At 37.6% G+C, this 11,215-nt stretch overlaps 1 protein-coding gene across 1 annotated transcript; it reads right to left on the minus strand.

The window, feature by feature from the left end:
* Positions 1-6,069: 6,069 nt before the first annotated feature.
* On the minus strand, positions 6,070-10,826 carry LOC135474913 (SUZ domain-containing protein 1-like). Its single transcript, XM_064754598.1, has 5 exons — positions 10,773-10,826; positions 9,361-9,413; positions 8,874-8,972; positions 7,127-7,276; positions 6,070-6,568 (listed from the first exon to the last, which is right to left on the minus strand). The coding sequence occupies exons 1-5, from the start codon at positions 10,824-10,826 to the stop codon at positions 6,460-6,462; spliced, it is 465 nt and encodes a 154-aa protein (XP_064610668.1). The 3' UTR covers positions 6,070-6,459.
* Between the last annotated feature and the right edge of the window lie 389 nt (positions 10,827-11,215).

Consider the following 11,215-nt stretch of genomic DNA (forward strand, 5'->3'; position numbering starts at 1 on the left):
CAGCAAAAGTATCAGAAATGTTCTCAATAATGTGATAGGTACAAAAGAAACCTGGAAACCTCTTCTACAGTTACAAGTATATGCTCTGGCCAATGAAATTCTTGGTGTATATACATTTTGTTTTGATGATTTTTCTGGGCTCAACGTAACAACTAATTTAAGCCCTCAATACATTTTGACCACTGCACCACCATGACCACAAGTGACAGGCTAAGAAGTTAAAATCCAGAAGCTTTGAGGCATGCTACTGGGCCCTAGGCCCTTATTACTGGTGTTTACACCTTCTTTAAGGTGGCAAGGCTTACTTTTACAGTTCAAATATGCTAATCAAAGGATTCCAGAAACATAAAGTCCTGTTAAACAACACATGTAAATGAAAATGTTCAATGTTCCAGCTACCCTAATTCCTCAACGTTTTCGCAAGAGCAAGTTTTAGTGCAATTTATGCACCTTATGCATTTGATTTTGGAGACAGAACTACATTGGCTGAATGGGCCCATTTCCCGGATTCACAAAACATGTAATTTTATCAGTCTACACAAACTAATGCCCTCAAAATATGGTTAAATCCAACGCCTTGCAAACATGCAAAAAGGTTGATGAATTACAGTACCGGTAAAGTATGAAAATGGAGAAAAAGGTAAAATATATACACTTACATGTACATTTCGTTTTTTGGACATGCTGGTACTTCCTATTTTCTAGTTCCAGTCGATGCTTATGTACATTTTTTGTCAGTGCTTTTGACTGTTCACAGTTGGTCTCCATGTCACTGGCCTGGCTAGCATTAACTGTCGGGTTGAAAGATCATACAACTTTGTCTTCAATCGCATTTTTAAACCATAAGGTCCTTCAAGCCCATAATATCTTTAGTACCAGTATGCTCTCTTGAAGACAAGATCCTGACAAGCACTCTGTCCACATCACTAGAGTATCAAGAAATCATGACTGGTCTGCTTTTCTGGACATTTACTCTAACAAGATGCCATTTTCAATACTCATATCTTGTCTGTACCAGAACCACTATTAAAGTGTCCCACAGAAGCATAACTGTTAACTGTCAGATTCTAAGATACATGTCATGTTCAAGGCATGGCCATTAGCTACACATATAAATACTTGGATATGATAACTGGCATGATATATGACAAGATATCATATGATAAGATGCAGTGCAGTGATATGATTGGACGTTTTAACATGACTAGTATTAAACTGTGAGCTCCTGTTCACCAATCGCAGATTCTATAATTACCAAAAGTTTGGATACTGTTTCAATGTTACTGACAACTACCTTTATAGATAAATTCGTGTAAATTTGAGGGGAATCTCTTCCATGACGGGGAAAAATATTCCAGCATATGAAGTCTTAAGTTAACCCCACAAAATAAGTGCGACCCATGCCACTTCAAACATGATTGATTGGCAGCTTGTCACCTTCATTACCGCTTGCTCACACTGACAATTTATACAAATCAATTTCTCATAATAAACTTCAGTTACTCAACTATTTATTAGTGTACTAAGCCAGGGTCAAGAACAATTCATTTCTTCTATTCAATATCATGTTTCTAAATAACACTGCAGGCCTTTGTCTATTTCTGAGCGTGTGTGTAGTTATCACACCCTTGCGAAAGACCAGGACACTGACTACCACATCTAAATTCTTTCTGCCCAAACTTTTGCTTTTGTCAGGTGTGTCTTTCTAGCACACCAAGACTTTGTTTCAGCTTCATGCATTAGGTATGGGAGTGTGATAGCACACTTCAAATTCAAAAGCCTGTAACAGTCTGGAGAACATAGGATTTAGCTCCTCCTGCACCTCCAGCTGCTAAAGGATCACACTGCTGTGGCTATATAAACATGTAAACATAGGATTTAGCTCCTCCTGCGCCTCCAGCTGCTAAAGGATCACACTGCTGAGGCTATATAAACATGTAAACATAGGATTTAGCTCCTCCTGCACCTCCAACTGCTATAGGATCACACTGCTGAGGCTATATAAACATGTAAACATAGGATTTAGCGCCTCCTGCACCTCCAGCTGCTAAAGGATCACACTGCTGAGGCTATATAAACATGTAAACATAGGATTTAGATCCTCCTGCACCTCCAGCTGCGATAGGATCATATTGCTGCATCTATATAAACATGTAAACATAGGATTTAGATCCTCCTGCACCTCCAACTGCTATAGGATCACAATGCTGCGTCTATATAAACATGTAAACATAGGATTTAGCTCCTCCTGCGCCTCCAGCTGCTAAAGGATCACACTGCTGCGTCTATATAAACATGTAAACACGCTCTAGTAAATGTTTGCTGGAAATTGCTGGCTCAGCTAAAATTGTGACTTGCACACATGTAATATCCATCTAGACCATCCCAGATATGATCACCCTGTTTGAATTAATGCAGAAACTGTGCCTTTGTTATTGTTTTAGTGAATGTCATTGTAACAAACCACTTGTGTATTTACAGAGCATGGCTAAAGGGAAAAAAAAACAAATCCAGGCATATAAAGTAACTGTACAATTGTATCTCATATCCATCAGTACAGTGCCACATGAGAATGCCTGGCATTGCTTTGTACAACAGTTATCCTTCTTTGTCTTACTCCAACTCCTCAGAAATTTCATGAATCACCATAGCAACAGATCTACCCTAATTCTTCAACCTAAATGTCAACCACCTCTGCAAACCAATATTTTGAAACATTCCAAGAGAGAGAGCTATGGCGTATAGAGGGCTAATATGCACAGTTTCATGAAGCCTGCATCTTTACTGACACTAACTGATCATTTTAGCATCATTTTTATAATACATGTAACTGTATCCTTAAATTCCACTGAGAAAAGTGCTTTAGTGATTGAAAAGTTTGAAGATAAGCATTACATGTATCTAAAAAATACCCTATAACGAACAGCCTTCACACGTACCAGCAAATGTCTATGGGGGCACTAAATACACGTATACAGCTAATGAAAAATACCCCATAACAATCAGCCTTCACAGATAACAGCAAATGTCTATGGGGGCTATACATACATGTACACAGCTGATGAAAAATACCCCATAATAATCAGCCTTCACAGGTAACAGCAAATGTCTATGGGGGCACTACATACATGTACACAGCTGATGAAAAATACCCCATAACAAACAGCCTTCACAGGTACCAGCAAATGTCTATGGGGGCTATACATACATGCACACAGCTGATGAAAATCAATTAAAACATTTTAGATAATATTATATAATTTGAGAGCATTGTTTACACACAAATATATATTGAAGTTAATAATAAACAGAACATTGTGCGATAATCAACATGACGCAACAATGTCACCAACAAGATAACATGCAAATGAACAGAACTGGACATCATGCAATAATGAGCGTGCCATTATGCGATAATGAACTGAACCGGATAACATGCAATAATGGACAGGATATTAATTTATCTGATAATGAACAGGCCAATAAGCAGTGATGAATAACCAGAAGAAAAAAAGTCCTCACACATGATGAGCAAGAAATCACGCAATATAATGAACAGAACATCAGGTAATAATGAGCTAAACACTACACGATAATGAACTTGACATAACATGATGCTTCATGCAATAATGAAGTGAACAGAACTGTACACAGGTTATAATGAATATTGCATGGCACGATGTCGGCTAAATTCTTTCAAACAATTCTTATTGGACGAGCTCCTACGTTTTCAACGCGGCTCTCATTTCAAAAAATAGAATTTCTATTTACTGTCTGGCATTTGACAAGTTTCTGTCGTACCTGTTGCCTTAAATATGTTCATATAGAAAAATATATATACATGTTGTGACAAACATACAATCTCAGTTAATCTTTACCGATTTTTATTGACTACATAATCAACTGTATGTGATGTAATGTGCAAAAAGTAAATACTTGTCGAACATTCGAGGCGTACTTCATTAATAGATTTTTTGTTATCTTATAAATTTCAAGGTGTCATTTAATCTTGTTTGTGTATATTGCTTATTTTTGTTTTTTTTTCAATTCAGTTCATGCTGCTTCTTTAAAAATTCCTAAAATCTTTTTAAAAATGATGAAGAACTAGTAGAGTTAACATGTACACAGTACAAACATTGTTTGGGAGCTGATTTTAACCTGTCAACACATAAGCACTGATGTTCATGCAAACAAATGCAACCAGCTACGTGCGCCTTGGCATAAAACAGCCTTCAGGCATTTCCCTGATTATATCGGTCAATGAACATAAACAATGACAAACCCTGGGGACATCCAAACTGCTTGACAGTGCAATGCTCTGCTTCCAACATACCATTTCCATCCATGCCACCATTAAGGTATAAATTACAAAGCTTTTTGTTCAGGTAACGATATCTACCCACTAGAAATCCACCTACCACAAAGAACTGTTTTTACTTTATAATTTTATTATTATTATCATTATTCAAAGACTGCAGCAGCTGGAATATTATTCAAGAAATGTAAATCTGTATTTAATATTAAACTAAATCAGATTTTCCATGAGGATTTCTCTTAACTATAGTATCACTTTCACATTTAATACCCATGGAATCCATTCTTCACAAAAATAAGAATTAGATAATACAAATATAAGCCATCCTACCTGCCCAAGTTTTACAAAATTGAGCTTGATACCCCTAAACAAACAATTTTTCTTTTGGTTTATTAGAAGTAGGTTGATATTTTGATTCCCATGAGTCACAAACATGCACAGTCTTCTTTAAATTACATATTCTGTATATTTTGGTCTGAATATTTTCTTCCTTCATCTTCACTAGTTCCTGTCTATCTAGACTGACAGCAGCAGTGATTTCAGGAGAGTATAGGCATGATAGAGAGCAGAATGTGCACTGTGAGGAGTTTGGATGTTTTCCCACAAACATGATTCTTTGAACGGAAAATTGAGCTCCAGTGGAATACTATACATGTATGATGAGATGGGCCAAAGTGAAAGTGAAAGTGAAGTCAGCCCCAAGGTCTGTGATCAAACATCACAGGAGTTTGTATGGATTCTATTATGTTTGGCGCAAAACCATCAGCGTGTTTACATACTGCAAACTACTGGATTTTGGGGGGCGGGATTATGTGTTGATGGTTTCTTGATAGATTTGTGATAGCTAGAGATGTAGGTGGGGATTCACCACGCCAAAAGTAGCTACAGGTGGGCAAATCTCTCAAACTTAATAATGAAAGTGTCATGGTGTTACTATCATCAATAGTACAGTATGATCAGGCGTCAACATTCTTTCTCTCATTTTGTGAAAAAGCCTGGTTCAACAGGGTTTGGTTTCCAAACTTATAAATTACTAATGTATTATTGTATTATGTATTATTATTTTACATTATTTATTTATTTATTTGATTGGTGTTTCACTCCATCGTCAAAAATATTTCACTTATACGATGGCAGCCACATTATGGTGGGAGGAAACTGGACAGAGCCCTGGGAAAATCCACGACCATCCGCAGGTTGATAGAAGACCTTCCCGTGAAGAGGAAGCCAGCATGAGCTGGACTCACAGTGACCGCATTGGTGAGAGGCTCCTGGGTCATTACATTGTGCTTGCGTGCTTACCAACTGAGCCACCAAAGATTCTATTTTTACCTTAAGTGACACATTTTGCTTCACTCACATTATGAGGCCACTTGGGAGCTTTTTGTTAAATTTGATAAATTTCTTCTCAGAAATACTTATGTCTAGGCATCAAATGTATCATTTTAATGCTTTATGGGCTCTGAAAGTGAATTTTTAGTGGCAAAACTTTAGATGAAATACAGTATTTAATGTTTTTCAAGCTGATTGTCCAGTCAAAGCCTACAATGTACAGTAAGTATCCAAACCCGTCTGAAAAAAGTTTGACCCACAGCACTGTGTACAAGCAGTTAACATAGCAACCAAAGCAACATTATGCTTGCGGTGGTGGTCGCTAGGTTAGCTACATGCTAATCTGAGTGCTTTGTGAAACCAGCGTGTGATCCACTAAAATTATATTCTTATTATCTTTCTCTACATTGTCATTAGGGAAGAATTTTTTATATTAAATCAAGGTACTTTATGATTGAGAAGCACACTGATTTGACAATGTCATGACCATTTATCTTAACTGATTAATAAAAACATGTCTTGCAAAAACGAGCAAAACATGTCAGCACGAATTCTGCAAAAAGTCTCCACAAACAGTTCTTCCAGAATCAGTATTTCTCCGAAAAAAATGTGATCCTTAAAGATAAAACAATTCTTGAAATGGACAGGAATCTCATGGTAACTGCTGATGAAAACATGTTGCATGTTAAATTGTCCAGCTGGGAACCAACGGCAAACGCTTGTACATGATGACAGTTATATGTATTAAAGGGGTGGGATAAAAATGAAACAACAATCTGCACAGGAGTTTATCCAGAGTTATCTTCCCTTAGCTACCTCTTCACATGAAAACCTTTAGTTCCATCAGGGCCTTTGGGTTGGCGTACCACTGCATTATCAGAGATCTTCAACTCTTCCATGTTTGGTATCAAATGGCTTGGTCTGCAAAAAAAAACATTAAATGCAAAACTGTCAGCAGTGTAAGACTCAAATGTATCAGCAACCTAATCAGCATTAGTCAATAACAGCATGACCATTGCACAATTTAACACGTTTTGAAAATGTATTCTAAGATCCCTCCAATTCTGAAGTGAACTATACCACAAAATTTATCCAAATGTAACAGGTGCTTTGTCACCTTTTTCCCATCTCAACAAGCCTAACAACACATGAGTTCACAGTGTCATGGTTGGAATGGACATAAAGCCAATTGGTGCTGTTTTACAATTCAGTGAATGGGGACCGCTCACGTTGGCGATTCCTTCATGTTTGTGCAAAGAGCCAATTCTTGATCCTTTTTCGCATGTTTGCTGACAGAAACATGTGTTTTCAACATGTGGTTTACTTTTCAAAGGGTCCATAATGGCAAATCAAACCCTATGTGATTCTTGTCACGCGGACAAAGATTCTGGCAAAAAAACCGCGAATAATCAGTATTAACTACATGTACTTTGTCCTTTCAAAAACAAACTTCCTGAAAGTCTCAAAAGGGCTTTTCACCTTTCTGTTTGTGCTGGTGTGGCAGTGGCTCCCTCTACTGGTGCGTAGTCATTCTTATTGTACGCCGCACCTAATATCCTCTGCCTTGCTTCCGCATACTCAGCCTCTCTCTGCTCCAGACTTTTCATTGGCTTAGGAGCCTGCTGTCCACTGCAGAAACAGAAGATTATTATTCTTTATAAGGATCCTTTCGGGCAAATGTATTAAGAAAACAAAGGTAAACTCTCAGCATATGTAACCTTCCTTAAAAATTACACGTCATCTTGAACTCAGGCTACTCCCTACGTGAATGTCTGATGTTTAAAGATGCCCAGCCAGCACACTGACTGATTTACCGACATAAATAAATAAAATCTTTCTACAAAATTAGGAGACAATTATTTAATTACCAACATGGTCAGTTTTCTAAGTTTTATTCTAATATACCTCCAAAAACTTTAATACTAAAAGCAATGATGAGCAAAATGTGCTCAAATTGACAATCTATACACAGTTGCTGTCCTTGTCATGGATGCTGGGACAGTTCCATTTCGCTAACAAAATAGGGGGACTGGGTTGTGCTGTCAGAACATCCGTTTTCTTCCAAATCTGACAGCTCACATTTTCCGAGGAAAATGGCAAAATGAATTTACATATAATTGGTCAGGCAGTCAGGTTTAAAGGTGAATTATTTACCATAGCCGACATCATAAGGCCAATAATCACATATCCCTTGTATGAGATATAAAGAGCTGGCATGTAACAACAAGCATCTAGGCACTATATCTGCATAAGTGCAACATAGGCAACGATCCTCTTACTAGTCACCCCTCCAAAAGCAGCGAATTGCTGGTATTACAAGCAAGCGATGGGAGTGAACAGCTAATGCACGATGATGGCAGACATCTCCCGAAATGCAGAGCTCAGTACACAAGCCACTGTCTCTGTGCCACTGCAGCCACTGTTCTGAGGCATGCTGGTGTAGGAATACAAGGGATAATAATAACTGGCCACTGGAACGAGTCCAACCTTGGGAGTTACATACAGCTAAAGGCCATCTGAAGAACAGCGTTGCTATTTGAGCAGTGTTTTAAATTCAATCGTTCTTTCCTCCCAGTTGTCGGATGTGACTTGTGTCAGCGTGCCTGACTCGTGTCATGCTTGCTGACAGAAACATGTGTTTTCAACCCAAACACAGTGTAACCGAGTTGAAGAAGTTGTAGGCCTGAATCTGCCGAAATCAGCTCCACAGTCATAAAATTCTCACAATGCTACCATCTCAGGAAGCCCCTTCCATTTAACCTTCAATTGAATCCACAAGTTTCTCCACGAAATGAATCATTCACTTATGACAGCTTTTTCATTACTTTGCCCTAAAATCATCATTCCTCTGTCATCGAAAAAACTGTTATGTTTGAATTTAGAGCTCAAACTGACATGGAGAATTGCTGTTTGGAAATGTGCATTGATTGGTCAATTCCATTGGCAGGGACATGCTCAAAATACAACCTAGACCGTTACATATTAACATAAAGGAGAGATTGGTTGTTCTTGGTGTTATTTCTTCCCCTTAATGGTTCCATTATTTCATAATGGTATGTAAGAATAGAATAAAACGTAATTTGCCTTGTTCAAATCACTTACATAATGCACAGGAGATGGGAGTTTGAGAACTTGGGAAGCCTGTGGGTCACTGGTTCTTTCAGTCATTGGTAATAGGGTAAAAATACAAAACTCTGCAATCTATACATAGAAATTTCAGACTTACCTCCCTCTACTTGCATCTCCACCACCTGGTTCACGCTTCAAAATTTTTATCTGTGGCTGGAAAGCTGTTCTTCCGCTCTCTTCTTTGACTTGTATCCTACTACAATTCACATAAATAATCAAACCTAAAAAGTAAACATCAATTAAAGTGGTTCACAAGCAATAATTTTTGTTGTCTTTAGGTACTATAAACATTTCCTTATCTTTTTTCACATTACACTTTAAACAGTTTAAACTAGATTCCCAGCACAAGTACATGTCACCTACCACTCAAGTTATGGTTCAAATCCAGCTCTTCACCTATCAGATCCAGATCTGTCAGAAAGTTTTTTTACCCTGTATTCTTCATTTACCCATAAACCCAACCCATCACATAAGTAAAGTATTCTTGTGTACAGCATAAAATGTTGAACAAACAAATGAAGAATCAAAATTAAATGAAATATTCACAGGCAACTTTTGATTAAATAAATGAAACTGTTATTCACCTGTTTGTTTCCCTTTTCAAAACTTTAAAGGTATCAAGATGTTTGTCCAAGGCCTGAAGGAAAAATATCAACAATACAAATTTTACAGAAATATAGCAGATTTAGTTGAAGGAGTGGAGTACAAAGAAAAACATCATCAGAACATTATAGCTGCAACATTTGGCAAAAAGTTGACACTGTCACACTCGTCTGTAAAGTGTAAATGAAACATCTGGTTTTTACTTTTTAATTAATACAAAAGTGCAGTAGGATATGTACTAACAAATGAAAGTACAAAAAAGCTTCTCAGATTTGTTCTTAAGGCATAAAAATTAAACAGCACTTTTCTTCAGGCCTCAAAAGTCAGTCTGGAAATAAAGTAACGTTTAGTCGTGACAACAGCAGTAATAGCTGTCAGAACAACTCTGTGGGTAGCAGACTACGAATAGAGGAAGTGGGGCAGGGAGGCATTAAGCTGGTCTCATTTTCCCTGCAAGTTCATCAATGACATCATCTCCAGCAACTGATGAAAAACATGCACACAAATAAATGTGTTAAATAAATGTCATACTCAAAAAGATTTTTCCTGTATGTTTTTTGCTGCAATTTTTTCAACCTTTGATCTAGATTTACTTACTTAATTTTTATTTTTAATTCAACCTCATGAATATTTTGCTTGTACGACAGCGGGCAGAATATTAGTGGGAGGAAACTGGGCAGAGCTCAGGGGGAGCTGATAACCATCAGCGCAGGGTAATGGCTGACTTCTCACGTACGATCTGACAGGAAGCCAACATGAGCTGGACTCACATCGATAGCATTGATGAGGGGCTCCTTGGCGGGGGTTTGCCAGAATTGTGAAAGAGGTTGTCCGAACATCCCTTTTTAATACCATTTTGTGCTGAAGACAGGGTGTCCAGTTGGCACGAGTTTTCTTTTTCACCCTTCAAGGTGTATATATGTGTAAATATAACCTACATGTATAACAGTGACATTAAGTGCCTGTCCACATAGTGAGACTGTTGTAAAGACTAGGTTGTTTCACAATGAAAATCTGCGTGGATCAGCGACGAACAAAATAATCAACCTTGTATATTCTTCACAATGGTTCAGTGCCAAAATTAACTTTTATGTTTTAAAACAGCCATTTAAACTAAAGGGATGGAGTTTTTACTGTCTGATTTCAATCAGATCAACTCGACTGTTATGTGCCTCAACGGCGTTAAGATGTCGTTTATCCGTCTGCGGTATTTGTTTTCTCGGAGTATCTTTCCTTTCTTTGCTCGGCGTTTCCTCCGAGGCAGTCCACCACTCATGGTGATTTATTCAAATGGATGACAATCTCACAAAGACGACTAAATAAAGGCATACGGTCTTTTGTTAGTTTCTTAATAAAATCTGTTTTCAAGGCGAATAAAACATTAAATACCCACCCCACTATCTTCAAAGTCCTCCCAACTGTCAAACACTGCTTCTTCGGCCGCCATGCTGAAAAGTGTTTACCAATATGCGGTAGTCGTAAAAAGACCTTCGACAATACAATTTCCGAATTACAAACCTAACACAAGGATGGTTTGCGGACTGTTTGCTATGTGCACGATTAAAATCAATCTAGAAATATTCGTCTGTAAAAAAGCCTGTTCAGTGATATGAATTTTAACATTTCCGGTAATGAAGTAATCATCTGATGTAAGAAAAAAATAATCAGCGGTAAAAAGGCACATATGATAGAGATACAATCTGACAGCCAATTTTTTACCATAAATACTCTAAAATTTCTGATTCTTCTCTCCCAAAAGTGCCATAGATAGCATTTTGTCATGTCTGTTAAATCCAGGTTCTATCAAATCTTAGAAATCAGCGTTAACGCTGGTAA

Source organism: Liolophura sinensis, chromosome 9, assembly GCF_032854445.1.
Source record: "Liolophura sinensis isolate JHLJ2023 chromosome 9, CUHK_Ljap_v2, whole genome shotgun sequence".
In the NCBI taxonomy this organism is placed as follows: domain Eukaryota; kingdom Metazoa; phylum Mollusca; class Polyplacophora; order Chitonida; family Chitonidae; genus Liolophura; species Liolophura sinensis.